Source organism: Sinocyclocheilus rhinocerous, unplaced genomic scaffold, assembly GCF_001515625.1.
Source record: "Sinocyclocheilus rhinocerous isolate Xijiao unplaced genomic scaffold, SAMN03320098_v1.1 scaffold352, whole genome shotgun sequence".
NCBI classification, from domain to species: Eukaryota; Metazoa; Chordata; class Actinopteri; order Cypriniformes; family Cyprinidae; genus Sinocyclocheilus; species Sinocyclocheilus rhinocerous.
Window position 1 is genome coordinate 410,494 of NW_015642448.1, and position 15,486 is coordinate 425,979.

The 15,486-nt window shown below is 36.0% G+C and overlaps 1 protein-coding gene across 1 annotated transcript in view; it reads left to right on the forward strand.

The window, feature by feature from the left end:
- pole (polymerase (DNA directed), epsilon) overlaps positions 1-7,689 on the forward strand; it is a 31,213-nt gene extending 23,524 nt beyond the window's left edge. The window contains exons 37-47 of the mRNA XM_016572729.1: positions 1,673-1,877; positions 1,985-2,158; positions 3,406-3,531; positions 3,694-3,826; positions 3,956-4,157; positions 4,276-4,407; positions 4,575-4,768; positions 5,239-5,439; positions 5,669-5,794; positions 5,949-6,038; positions 7,464-7,689. Coding sequence (XP_016428215.1) covers positions 1,673-1,877; positions 1,985-2,158; positions 3,406-3,531; positions 3,694-3,826; positions 3,956-4,157; positions 4,276-4,407; positions 4,575-4,768; positions 5,239-5,439; positions 5,669-5,794; positions 5,949-6,038; positions 7,464-7,565 — 1,685 coding nt within the window. The 3' untranslated portion in view covers positions 7,566-7,689. The remainder of the gene's footprint in view (positions 1-1,672; positions 1,878-1,984; positions 2,159-3,405; positions 3,532-3,693; positions 3,827-3,955; positions 4,158-4,275; positions 4,408-4,574; positions 4,769-5,238; positions 5,440-5,668; positions 5,795-5,948; positions 6,039-7,463) is intronic.
- The last annotated feature ends 7,797 nt before the right edge of the window (positions 7,690-15,486 follow it).

The window sequence follows — 15,486 nt, forward strand, 5'->3', positions numbered from 1 at the left end:
ATTTAGATAAGCTACATTTGTCACTTGAGATTTAAACGCTTCTTTGAAAACATGAGTAATTCTCCAAACGATACTTTTAGGGCTGTCGCGATTTGTCGATTTTATTAGACTATTAGATTTTTTAAAATCCTCGACTTAATTTTGCTCGCGTTGACTAACCGGCAAAATACCCGAAGTGGTGCATTTCATGGACGAGAATCCATAAAACACATTATTAGACTGTTTCCCAAGGCTGCACAATATATTAAACCCATTTAAAAATCATAATTAAGCATAATGTGAATTCACAAACGCTACGATTTAATTAAATAATTATATGTGATGCAGTTCTAATACAGTATATGCGCTTTAATTATTTACATGCGTGTAGGTTAAGTACATGCGTCACACAGCGGCTCCGTTCACAGTAGTTCCACAGGAACTGTTATCATTTACATGTGTGAAGCGTCTCAAACTCCATCTCTGCGTGTTGTTGTGAGTTTGGGTTTATTATAACGTTCATCTGGGAACGCTTGCGCCATTTCGTCAGATTTGTAAGGTAAATCATTTATAAATCCACGCAAACACAGAAGAATACATAATTATCTCGCGGTTTCAAAATAAAAGCTCAAACCCTCACTCTGAGTTTACACGTTTTGATGTCCACATATTCTTTTAATTACAGTGGCTATAGCATTTCTGTCCTAAAGAAATGGCCAAATATTAAAGATTAAGTGGACATTTGAATTAAATGGTGCTTGGTCAGTATTAAACAAGTATTAGATCGCACAGTAATGTGTAAAAACAATCGTCAGGCCGTTGGCGCCCTCTGCAGGCCTTTGTTGTAATGCGTAATGTACATTAGCTCTATTGTTTATAATACATTATGTATTTTAACAGTTTTGTTTAATAAAACCATATGATTTCTTGCTTTTAATACTTTATTTGAACTAATTATTATTGCCTCATTGCTATTATATATGTATTTAAGTAATTTTAAAGGCTATTGTTCACTTATATCTATTTTTATTACCACAAAAAAAGTAATTATTATTATAGGAAGCATCTCCAATTAATTGATTTTATTTAAAATATATATATATATATATTTCTTTTCTTTTTTTCAGAAATACTGCACATTTACATTTTTCTCCTAAATAAATTCTGGTAAATAACATTTCTGGTAAATACTCCTTTAAAAAGTGTTTTTTGATTATAATTTTATTATTAGTAGACTAGAACACATGGATATGTTGTCATTCTTACACTATAATACTGAACTTTGATTTCAGTGATTTGGACTATGAGATGGACACTTGCTTCTTGCACGCTATGTTGCACTTTACTTTTGCTTTAAAAAAAGGATTTCATAGAAATTTGGATTTCATTTGGTTTAATAAAATATAGTTTAATAAAATATTCTTAAGTGAAATTGTTGATTTTTTTGTGGGAAATTAATCGTTAAGATTAATCGATAAATTAGTCAATAGATTAATCAAAATAAAAATAGTCATTAGTGGCAGCCCTAGATACTTTTAAATAAGTTACTTTATCCATGAGTATTGTTGGTATTTGCAACCCACCAAATGGCCTCAGACAAATATGGTTGTAAGTTGAATATCAGTAATTTTTATTATTTTTTTTTATGGCTTTTAAAAAAGTATGTCTGTAAAGTACTTGGGCTTTTTTCCAGTTTGTGTGGAGTTGGATATTCAGAGTTTGGCAGTGAACACCATTCTACAGTCCCAGCATGTTAACGATATGGAAGGCGGGGCCAGCATGGGCGTCAGCTTTGATGTCATTCAGCATGCATCTCTGGAGGAAATGATGTCAGGGAATCAGGGGGCAAATGCAGTGGCCAGCTATGATGAGACGGCACTCTGCTCCAACACATTCAGGTATGCATGTAGAAATGAATAAGCCCAAACGTAATCAAATCAATTTAATAATCAATAAAAAAAAAAACTGTACAAACGAGTTCTCACTATTTTCTGTCCTCATGCAGGATTCTGAAGAGTATGGTTGTTGGTTGGGTTCGAGAGATTACGCAGTATCATAACATCTACGCTGATAACCAGGTGATGCATTTTTACCGGTGGTTGCGATCACCCAGTTCTCTGCTGTACGACCCGGCCTTGCACCGCACCCTCCTCAACATGATGAAGAAGATCTTCCTGCAGTGAGTACAGCTCACAGAAGTTTCATATTTCAACTTTGTAGTTTGGGGTTAAAGAAAGTTGCTCTATTACATCATCTACAGTTTCAGAATTTTGTCTTAAAGTAGCTTTTTAGTTTTCATTGTAACTGCATTTTATTTAAAGGTGCATTACTAAGGGTATTTCTTTTTAAAGAAATGAGTAATACAATTGAGCAAAAAAAGTTTACAATTTACACTTGCATGAGATTAAGTCTCCAGTTGCTGTATATCAGGGATCCTCAAATCTGGCCCACGAGATCCACGTTCCTGCAGAGTTTCGCTCCAACCCTAATCAAACACACCTGAGCATGTTAATCAATGTCTTCAGGATCATTAGAAAATCACAGGTAGGCGAGTTTGGTCAGGGTTGGAGCTAAACTCTGCAGTGCATTGGCCCTCCAGGGCAAGATTTGAGGAACCCTGCTGTGTATCAATGCTGAAAAGTGTCAGTATGAAGTCCAAAACCTTATATCGGTTGTTTAGAAATGACACATAAGCAAAAATGCTACTGTAAAGGAATAGTTGACCCAAAAATGAAAATTTGCTAAAAATTGACTCACCCTCAGGCCAAGATGATCCTCTTCAGTGAATGGGTGCCGTCAGAATGAGAGTCAAACAGCTGATAAAAACATCACAATAAACCACAAGTAATCCACACCGCTCCAGTCCATCAATTAATGTCTTGTGAAGCAAAAAGCTGAGAGAGAGAAATGCACCATTTACATGTGAAAACATTCCAAAACAGTTCTGAAATATGTTGGTGGATTTTGTTGTGAGGACAACTTGGGCAAAATGGACATTTTCACTGTTGAAAGCAATATTATGGATAGAGGACTTGTATTTTAGTCTTAATTATGGAGTTGGACTGAATTATTGTGATGTTTTATCAGCTGTTTGGACTCTCATTCTGACGGCACCCATTCACTGCAGAGGATCCACTGGTGAGCAAGTGATGTAATGCTAAAGTTCTCTAAATCGGTTTCGATGAAGAAACAAACATATCTTCTTTTTTTATGGCCTGAGGGCGAGTAAATTTAGCAAATTTTCATTTTTGGCTGAACTATTCCTATAAATATTGTATTATGTACATTTTACATCTATGCATTTAGCATGGCAGATGCTTTTGCCCAAAGCAACTTTCAAAGTATACATTATCAGTTAATGCACTACTGTTTGAGCCACAGAATGACTACTTGTATTGTTCACACTTCTTATTCTAAACACATCAGACTTGTGGCAGAGTTTAAGCGCCTGGGATCATCTGTGATCTATGGAAACTTCAACCGACTCATCCTCTGCACCAAGAAACGGCGCATTGATGACGCCATTGCATACGTGGAGTACATCACTAACAGGTGATTTAAACCTTTTTACATGTTTTTTTTTTCATTCTCGTATAGACTTTTAACTTAGTTTCTCATGCAATGTGAAAGTCTGAAGTCCAGGCTTTGGTATTAGATTATGTGGATTAATTTTCTGTTTACTGTTTGTCTTCCTGTCTTGTGTCTCGGCTTTAGTATCCATTCAAAGGAGATCTTCCACTCTCTGTCCATCACATTCTCACGCTGTTGGGAGTTTCTGCTGTGGATGGATCCAGCTAACTGTGGAGGAGTGAAGGGAAAGCTGCCCTCGAGCCTTCTGTATGGAGAGGTAAAGCACAGGGCCTAGAAACCACTTGTTGTTCTTTACAAGTTTTTCTATGTAAAATAACTCAAAATGGTTGGTATTTGTACTATTCAAGTTGAGTTTCAACACTTTTTTTTCCCCCACCCACTCTAGCATGACAATGAAAAGAAGAAAAAGAAGAATGGAGAAGAGGATGGAAGTGAGGATGAGGATGAAGATGAAGAAAACCAAGGGGAGGATGAAGAACAGGATGGGGAAGAGGATGTAGAAGACTTGATTGAAAGTAACTGGAACATCATGCAGTACCTTCCTCAAACAGCATCCTGTCAGAAATACTTTCTCATGATCATTTCAGGTAACATTACAGGATTTATTTATTTGACCTGAAAATGCACAATTAGATTTTTTTTGTGTGCAGCTCTATTTTATTATAATTTCTCATAATTTCATTATAATTGGTTGGTTGTTTTCAGCCTACATTGCAGCTGTCTATCACAGCATGAGACAAGAGCTTCGGCGAAACGCCCCTGGTGCTACTCCTATTAAGAGACGAGGAGCGACCCAAGCGTCCCAGCAGCCAACTGGGGATGTCAGTGCACTTCCTGGTAAGGCATAAAATGATTCAGCATAGTCTATTGCAAATATTGAGTGCTTTTGTAATGAGTTATTTGTTTATGACTGCATTAAAATATAAAAAATGTTTTGCAAGAAAAAAAAAAGTACAAATAAAACAAAAAATGTTTTTATTTTTCTTGTCTTTGTGCTGTTGTAGGTTTGATTACATTCTCTCAGGAGTATGTGTCAAGTGAACTCACACAGAACTTCTTCACCATCACTCAGAAGATTCAGAAGATAGTGTCGAGCACTCGTAGTGTTACGCTCCCATCTGAGATGTTTCCTGTTCTTCCTGGTTCTCACTTGCCCCTCAACAACCCTGCTCTGGAGTTTATTAAATACGTCTGTCAGGTATCAACATAAACCTCCAGCTCCTGTGGTTTTATACTGCAGTAATGTGTTTTAAACTCCTAAAGTTGTAACAATAATGACAGTGTTACGGTTTCCACAAAAATATTAAGCAGCAAGTGTTTTCAGCATTGATAATAAGAAATGTTCCTTAAGCATTGAATCGGGATCATGTGACACTGAAGACTGGAGTAATGACTGCTGAAAATTCTACTTTGCATCATAGGAATAAATTGAATTACATTCAAATAGAAAACAGTTATACGAAATTGCAAAAAAGAAATCACAATATTTCGGTTTTTACTGTATTTTTGATCAGATAAATTGGTGAGCATAAGAGACTTCTTTCAAAAAAAAAAAAAATCTTGCTGACCACAATAAATCTTGCTGACCACATTTAAACAGGAAAAGGTAAATTTTTACAAAGTCCTCACACCTGTCTGATGTTGTTTCTGTTTTTAATGTCCCTTCAGGTGCTCTCTCTGGACGCCAACATTGTCAATCAGGTGAACAAACTGAAGCGAGATCTTTTGCGATTGGTGGATGTTGGAGAATTCTCAGAGGACGCCCAGTTCCGTGACCCCTGCAAGTCCTACGTCCTGCCCGAGGTCATCTGCCACCACTGTAACTTCTGTCGTGATCTTGACCTCTGCAAAGACCCTGCAGTTTCCCAGGTAACAACAGGACTCTGGTTACAGTTTATCTCTTATTTGAACTTGTGGTTAAAGATTTGCTACTCATTCATATTTACATTTGCTTAATGGATTCCAGAGGTTTTTTTTAAGTCATTAAGCTAATACTTCTTGGTGTTTTCCCATGTTTAGACATTTGTCATGTGATCAAGCTAGCCAAAAAAGGCTATAATATTCTCACCTCGCTCTTCTTTCTTTTTTACCTATGTAGGATGGTTCAGTTCTTCCTCAGTGGTTCTGCTCTAACTGTCAGGCCCAGTACGACACAGAGTCCATAGAAATGGCCCTGGTGGAGGCGCTCCAGAAGAAGCTCATGAGTTACACACTACAAGACCTGGTGAGAGACACAAACAGCATTATTTACCATGTTTCTGATGCTTTTGGAAATTGATTTGGAAAAGGAAAATGTTTGAGTGGTAAATGTCCTAGTGTAATGGATATGCACATCCATTGAAGTTCACTTATGTAAATGGCACTTTATCCCATCATAGGAATGTGCCAAATGCAAAGGAGTGAAGGAAGCTAACATGCTGCTGTACTGTAACTGTGCTGGAGATTTCAACCTCAGCTTCACCACAAAGGTACTTATGGTACATTAAAATGCTAATACAAAAGTTTGTGGTTAGTAAGACTTATTTGGAAATAAATGAATACTTTTATTCAGAAATTATGCATTCATGGAATAGTTCACCCAAAAATGAAAATTTGCTAAAAATGAAGTTGATGTAGATGAGTTTGTTTCTTCATCGAAACAGATTTAGAGAACTTTAGCATTACATCACTTGCTCACCAATGGATCCTCTGCAGTGAATGGGTGCCGTCAGAATGAGTCCAAACAGCTGATAAAAACATCATAATAATCCACACCACTCCAGTCTAGGGCTGGACAATAATTCAATATCAATATGTATCGCGATATAATTTTTTTCAATAACGGTGATATGATTTTTAAACACATTTCCGATATTTCGATATACATTACCAGTGTTTCCCATACATTAATTTATTTGTGCCGTTTGACTTCGTTGAATAAACATGAGCACTGCACGTTTCAAAATCATAACACGGCGCGGGTGTTTTATATGAATGTATCTCTGAAGGGAATTGACTGTCTTCAGAAAAGTTTCGATGGCATTTTCATTTGATCTGATAAAGTAGCATTCATGAGCGGAGCTGCTTTGATTACAGCCGTTACTGGAGAAACCGCTAGTTTTATCACTCTAAAAGCGCCTCCTGCTGGCAGAGAATCAGTTTTCATTTTAAATAAGCCGTCTCCAGCAACATTTCCAGTTTTTGTTGTCGTTCAATTTTTTTTTCTGCAGCGACTCGGAGCACTTTTCATACCCTTTTTTCTGGCTGAAATAGTGTTCATATCGATATCGGAATTATATCGTATCGACCGAAATTAAGAAATATATCGTGATATCAATTTTGGCCATATCGTCCAGCCCTACTCCAGTCCATTCATTAGTATCCCGTGAAGCAAAAAACTGTTTGTGAGAAACAAATCCAAGACGTTTTTAACTTCGAATCGTTGCTTCAGGAGAGAAATATGCACAGATCAAACACCATTTACAAGTGAAAACAAATATGTTGGTAGATTTTGATCGAGAGGTTGTGAGAGGACAACAAGGGATGGACTTTTTCACTGGAGGAAGCATTATTATAGATTATGAACTAGTATTTTGGCCAGAAGCATTGGTTTAAAGTTCGAATGCCTGTTTTCTTATAAACGTGCAGCTTTTCACTTCACAAGATGTTAATTGATGGACTGGTGTGGATTATTGTATTGTTTTTATCAGCCGTTTAGACTCTCATTCTGACGGCACCCATTCACTGCAGAGGATCCATTGGTGAGCAAGAGATGTAATACTAAATTTGAACAAATTGAACATAAGAGACTCAAAAACTGTTTAAAAATCTTACTCTAAAACCACCTACAAATATTTTGTTTAGTCATGTAATGTCTCATGCTTGCTCATTTCCACTTGTTTGCATGTTTACAGAGCTTCACTGAACAGGTGGAAGTATTCCGGAACATTGCCGCCCACTATAACATGAACTTCCTGCTAGAGACCATTGACTGGGTGCTTAGTATGAACGCATAGATGCTTTTCCACCCGATACGCTCCATCATTTGTGCCAAACTAAGTGTGTGTGAGCCATTTGTACAGATCTGAATTCTTATGAAATGTGTGTACACTATCACAGTGGAAAAATGTTGGTACCGGAACTCTTTTATTTGTTGTTAATAAATATTTTTGTATATGAAGAATTCACTTCTGTCATTACTTCCTAAGTAATTGAATGATGATTTTGGTCATAATGGTTACTAATTGAATCTGCAATGATATTTGCAGATGAGGGGTATCACTCTTGTTCATAGTGGCATGCAACTAATATGTCTCTTTGGTAATGGTCCATTTGGATATTGCTTCTTTTTGACATTTATGAATTTAATTCTGTAAAGATATGGCTTTTATGGTTTTTGTGACCACTATAGGATAGAGCAATAGCCAGCAACTACCCACTTTAACTTCACTGCCTGGCTCCTACCCACTCTACATTACCACATTATAATTTGATTTCTTATCTCAGAGGCAAAGACCTGGACCTCATGGAGATATATGACATGCTATGCAATGTGCAATTTGAATCCAATCATTGTTGAATTGTCATTGCTCTACTCACCACTTTTACTGAAATGTTTCTTTCTCCCATAAGAGCAAAAGTTTTCTTCAGAATAGGTTCTGGCTACATAGTGCTACAGCTAAGTTCATTGTCTGTCCATTTGGTTTCAGTCTCTTTTCCTGTCTGGGGAGATGAGGTTTTATATGTACCCTTGATCATTACTTAAAAGACCATAAACCTCAAAAGTGTGAGCTGCATAAACCGATACATTTCAATTAATCACATTTAGAGTAGAGCTGGGCTGACGCAATTCCTCTTCCCCTAAATTTCATTACTGTAACCAATATCGTAGGAGGAGTTGTTATCAGGTTAGCAGAGCGAGTGCTGCTCTTTGGAGAAACCATCTCATCTTTCCTTTTGATGGAAGAAGGTTCCCAGAAAAGAGATGATCATTTGGATAGAATTGATCCTTTAGTACTTTTTTAATCACCAGATAAATTTAGTGTCAGACTTTAAAGTCAATGTGAAATCAAAATTCAATGGCTATTTCAAAGACAAACAGCAATATTTTAACAATCTGATCAAAATCAAAAGCTGCTTTATAGGTCCTGGGAATTTAAATCATGTGACACATTTATATGAAACAATATGCAATGAGTTTTAATTAATAAAGATGGAAATATGTCATTTTACAGAAGAGAAACTTTTCATATTTCATGACTGTTCAAAGATGGAAGATACATGCAACCCCGTTGTAGAGTTGAATTAAACACTAAGCAATTCAATTGGTGATCAGTGTTTAATATTTATTGAAGCGAATCTTAACAAAAATGTGGTTTTGCTTCTTTTTGCTTTTCTAAATTCAGATATGACATGTGCTGTTTCCTACCCTTATTGTTCCTATGACAGGAAAATATCCAGTCATTTCTGTAAAAAGATTCTACTGTGCTGTATATTTGGCATGGCATGCCGGCACTGGAGCGTTTTCGGTGATGGCAGGTTGTTTTATAATGGCACGCCATCTGAGAGGTCAGAGTGGGTGGAGCCATAGCTTGTAAGCGTGAGGTCTGTTGTGATTGGCTGACTGGGTTTCTTGGAGACCTGGTTCAAGAAACAGAAAAAGCTTTTGATTAATCTATTCGACAAACAGAATATAAAAATGTTGTCATTTATTGACTGCCGTGTTGTTTTAAAACTGGGAAATCTTTCGAATATCTCTCAATGAATGACCCTCAAGAGTCATATTAGAAACATTCTAACCACATATGTTACCCTGGACCACAAAACCAGTCATAAGGATCAATTTTTCAAAATTGAGATTTATACATCATATGAAAGCTGAACAAATAAGCTTTTCTTTGATGTATGGTTTGTTTGGATAGGACAATATTTGGCTGAGATACAACAATTTGAAAATCTGGAATCTGAGGGTGCAAAAAAATCTAAATATTGAGAAAATCGCCTTTAAAGTTGTCCAAATGAAGTTCTTAGCTATGCATATTACTAATCAAAAATTAAGTTTTAATATATTTACAGTAGGAAATTTACAAAATATCTTCATGGAACATGATCTTTTCTTAATATCCTAATGATTTTTGGCATAAAAGAAAAATCTATAATTTTGACCCATACAATGTATTTTTGGTTATTGCTACAAATATACCCCAGCGACTTAAGACTCCAGGGTCACATATACACTGTAAAAATTGTTTTTCGAAGTTGTAAATAAAACAAAAATTTTGGAGTATGTTTTACAAGGAAACTCGTTTCTGCCACAGGATTTTAAAAAAAGATAACCAACTTTTTATCCCACAATTCAGACTTTTTTGTGAGATCTAAATTCAGATTTGCAAGACATAAACTCACAGTTCTGACTTTTTTCCTCGCAATTCCATGTTTACAGCTCACAATTGTGTTTATATCTCATAATTCTGACTTTTTTTCTCAGAATTCTAGCAGATCAGATTTATTTATTTTTTTATTTATTTTTAATTTTTTAAAAAGTTAATTGCGGCTTTCTTCTCAGAATTGCAAGATATAAACTGAAAAAGAATGGAGATTTGCAAAAAAAAAGAGAGATAAAGAGAGAAAATTTAGAGCACGACCGGAAAGGAGCGGAAGCGCTCGACTGTGGCATAATAAAAGCTCCGCTGCTTTCGAGTCGTGTGTCGAGCTCGTTCAGCCGCCTCGTTTCGCTTCGAAGGCTTTCAGCCTCACCTTGCTTCATTCTACTACGTTAATAAATCATTAGCTCATCTATGAACATGATTTCTGCCTAAGTCCCGTCGGATTGCATCGGGTATGAGGATGAAGACCATGTACTCCCATGATTCCACACTCAGTCACGGCGTCATCAACTACCCTTTGTTTCTTTGTTTGTTTTGAATACGCGCCCTCTAGCGGCGAAAATTACATATTGTGCCTTTAAGCCGTATACATGCCGTTCTGCAAAGTTCGCTGCGATGAAGCCCAGGCTGAACACTGGACAATACGGGTTGGTGTCGGGGTGATAATGGCACCGTAACAACTTCTTTGGCTTGTTTGGTTTGATGTTGCCCCTGTAGTTTCCATTTCCATTTCAGATAAAAAATATACATATATTATTTATTGTATTATATATGTATTATTACATATATATTTTTAGGACCATGAGAAACATAAATTCAGCAAGGATGCATTTCCCAAAAGTGACAGTAAAGACATTTATAATGTTACAAAAGATTTCTATTTCAAATAAATTCTATTCTTTTGAACTTTCTATTCACCAAGGAATCCTGAAAAAAAAAAGTGTATCACAGTTTCCACAAAAATATTAAGCAGCACAACTTTTCAACATTGATAATAATTCATGTTTCTTGAGCGGAAAATCAGCAAATTCGAATGATTTCTGAAGGATCATGTGACACTGAAGACTGGAGTAATGATGCTGAAAATTCGGCTTTGCATCACAGGAATAAATTACATTTTAAAATATAATAAAATAGAAATCAGTTCTTTTAAATTGTAATAATATTTCACAATATTACTGTTTTTTTAGTGTATATTTGATCAATTCCATACAACCTTAGTGAGCCTAAGAGACTTCTTTCAAAAACAATAGATATCCTAAACTTTTGAACGGTAGTGTAAATTGGAATTTCTGATACATTTATGTTTTACTAAATGCTTTTTTGATCACACAAAAGGTTAAAAAGCATGCTGGCACTGCTTAGACATATCCTCTGATTTATAAAACATGCTGAAACTCATCAACGTACCTCAGGACTTTAAACTTTGGAAAATGGATGGCATTCTTTATGAACACTGTAAAATTAATAGCCTGTTCCAAAGCTGGTTCCCTACAGGGATAAGAAAGACATTTGAGTTCATTTCTCTGTTAGATTTTTGACAGATAAGTCAATAAAAGCACAATACCTGACAACAGCATATTCCTCAATGGGACACCAGGTTTTGATCTCGCAGGTCTTGAATGTGTAGTTGTAAGTATGGGATACATCGTCCTGTTCTTTGACCTATTCAAAAACAAGTCCACATCTTACAGTGGACCATGCATCAAAACTCTGAGGCCACAATGAAAATCTTTTTTAATTAATGTATGAATTAGTGAATTAATCAATTAAGTTTGAATTAGTTTAAGATTTAAAAAAAAGTAAAAGTAAAAGTAGTTTAGTAAAATAGTAAATACTGCAGCAATTAAAGCTGCACTTAAATTTTTTTGAAAAACTGTGTATTAAATTAGAAGTAGTTTAATATTAAACTAGTGGTCTCAGAGATTTAGACCCCACTGTATATATGCATGTATTTATTATAAAAGTAAACCCCACCATGACCATCAAAATCAATTTCTCCTTGAGCGCAGTCAGAATCTTTTGTGCAGTTTGCATTGGCAACACTGTAATGTTGAGAAAACAAATAGAGAAAAATAGATCTACAAATGCTGTTTGACTCGGACCAGTCATTCCAACCAAAACATGAATACTTTGTATTTATATGCAGTTGTGCATATACCTCAGCACACGTGTCCTGCGTCTGATCGTGCGTCACTTCTCTCCTAAGAATCGTACTGATGATATCACCACCCTGTACATTAAGAAATACAGGGTTTTGAATGATTTTACAATCAACTGTAATGTTGACCGAGCAAGAACATATATCAGGATCTAGCAGGGAAAATATGATTTAATCAGTCTACAGTATCTTAAGTAATAAAGGGTATCTTGTCTGCCTTGGAATCTTTTTTTGAGTAAAATAAGGACGATGTAATTGAAAGGATGTAGCTCTGAAAAACAGATAGAGAAGGCAAAGAGAATTAGCAGTGTGGGAAAAGTTAAAGTAGCAAAAGTGGTGAGAGTTGGAGGGGAGAAAACAGAGAATTGTAAAGGAATAATGGCAGGAGTTCCTCTTACGGTGGGTATGAAGGAGCTAGTAGAGAATTTGAGGAGGCGAAATGGATCAGTTAAATCTGCTAAAAGAATGACAAGAGGAATTGAAAAAAAGGAAACGGAATCTGTTCTGATTGATTTTGACTGTAAGGACCTCCCTAAAGAGGTATACTTTGGTTATATTAAATATAACATAAGATAATTCATAACTAAGCCTATGAGATGTTACAACTGCCAGGAATTTGGTCATGTGGCAAGGGGATGTAAAAAACAAAGAAGATGTGCTAGATGTGGAGGAGACCACGATTATGGAAAATGTGGAGAGGGTGTTAAACCAAAGTGCTGCAATTGTGGAGGCAATCATAGTGTTGCCTTCTGGGGATGTGAAGTAAAGAAGCGTGAGGTGAAAGTACAACAAATTAATGTGAAGGAAAAAATGTCTTATGCTGATGCCGTCAGGAGAAGTGAGGGGGAAAAGCAGGCTAAGGATGCTGAATATGATAAAGGAAAAAATGGATGTGAACATAGAGAATGGAGGAAGATTTGAGAAGAAAAAGAAGATGTTTATATCTATAGCGGGGGTAATAAAAGCAAAATCTGAGCCTGTGTTAAGTGATGGAGATAAAGATGCAGTTACTAACAAAGAAAAAGCAGAGATGTTGGTAGATGCATTTGTTAGTATACACAGCTCAAATAATTTGTCAGTGGAAGGAAGGAAAGGTAGAGAGAGCACTAAATCTATGAATATGGAAGCTTTAAAAAAGAAGGACGTCTTTGAGGATGATCTAAATGTCCCTTTTAGTATGGGAGAAATAGAAAGAGCATTAGTTAAAACTAGAAAAACGGCACCAGGAAAAGATGAAGTAAGTTATATCATGTTAAAACATTTAAGTACAGAAAGTAAGGAAAAATTGCTAATGTTATTTAATAAAATATGGGAAGAAGGGAAAATTCCTGAGAGTTGGAAAGAAGCAATAATTATCCCAATAAGGAAGCCAGGAAAAGATGCTAATAAGCCATCAAACTATAGACCTATAGCATTAACATCGCATATTTGCAAATTGATGGAAAGAATGGTAAATGAGAGATTAATGTATTTTTTGGAAAAAAATGGTTTGATAACGGAATGTCAAAGTGGGTTTAGGAGAGGAAGGGGCACAATGGATGCAGTGTTGTGCTTAGAGGACGATATAAGAAAAGCTCAAATAAATAAAGAATCTGTGGTAGCAGTATTTTTTGATGTTGAGAAGGCATATGATATGTTATGGAGAGAGGGGTTAATGATTAAACTACACAAAATGGGAGTAAGAGGTAAAGTTTTTAATTGGATTTTAGATTTCTTAAAAGGAAGATCAGTTCAAGTTAAAATAGGAGCAGAAATTTCAAATAAGCATATGGTAGAAAATGGAACTGTTATAAGTCCTACATTTTTTCCCGTTATGATAAATGATATATTTAATAATGTACCGAATGGCATGAATAGATCATTGTTTGCAGATGATGGGGCGCTTTGGAAACGTGGGAAAAATGTGGAATATGTAGTTAAGAAAATACAGGAAGGAATACATCAGGTTGAAAAGTGGGGAATGGAATGGGGTTTTAAGTTTTCTGCTGAAAAATCAAAAGTGATGGTTTTCTCTGGAAAGAAAAATAAAGATATTAAACTGAAACTGTATAGGAATAATCTGGAAAGAGTTGAGAGTTTTCGTTTTTTGGGTTTTTTGAGTGATTCACGACTAACATGGAGATCACACATTAAACAAGTAGAGGATAAATGTAAAAAAGTTAAAAAAGTAATGAGGTGTCTTGCAGGAGTGGAGTGGGGAGCAGATTTTAATTCATTAACATATATATATGTTTCCCTAATAAGATCTAGGTTGGAGTATGGGAGTCAGGCATTTGGATCAGCAGCAAAATCAGTATTAGCGAGGCTGGACAAACTTCAGGCACAGGCATTGAGATTATGTCTTGGAGCCATGAGAACATCACCAGTGTGCTCATTGCAGGTAGAGGCAGGTGAAATGCCTTTGAGCCTAAGACGGAAACAGCTGCTTGTAAATTACTGGATTAGTTTGAAGGGACAGATAGATAGTCACCCAACCAAAAGAGTGTAAAGAGTGTTTTGGGAAAAGGGAAAGGGGAAAAGATTTAGTTTTGGTTGGACAGGAGATGATGCTGCACGTGCTGCACGTGTATATGGAAAGGAGTTTTGTAAAACTGTGGTATGGCCCAGTATCCCTATGTGGAAGTTTGACACTCCAATAGTGGATTTGGAGGTATTACAGACCAAAATAGCAAACAATCAAGTTGATTTGGTGAGTGGATTTTATAGACATGTGAACCAGAAATACATTCATTTTAAGCAAATTTTTACAGATGGATCTAAAGACCCAATAACAGGAGTTACAGGTGCTGCAATTGTAGTTCCCAGCCAGAAGAGTGAAATGAGCAGGAGAACTTCAGATCACTTAAGTGTATATGCTGTTGAGCTGTTTGCCATTTTGATGGCATTAGAATGGATTGAATATTCTAAGTTAAACAGAACTTTAATTTGCAGCGACTCTGTCTCTGTACTGCAGAGTCTCAAGACCGGCATAGTTAAGAATCATCAGGAGCTTTTTTATGACGTTATGTCTATCTATTCAAGAATAAAGAATAAAGGTGATGAGGTTATATTTATGTGGGTCCCAGCACATATGGGCATTATAGGAAACGAAAAGGTAGACAAAATAGCTAAGAAAGCACTGCAAAAAGAGAGCATAGAAGCAGTCATCAGCCTTTCAAGATCAGAAGGAAAGAGTATAGTGTGGGGAAAAATTATTAAAGAATGGCAACAAAGGTGGGATCAAGAACTAAAAGGAAGACATTTATACTTGATTAAAAAAAGAGTTGGCACTGTGGAAAATAAGGGAGGAAACAGGAGAGAAGAGACTATTATGACCAGAGTAAGAATAGGGCATAATAAATTAAATAGCACTCTTCATATTATGGGAAAACATCCAACTGGGTTTTGTGA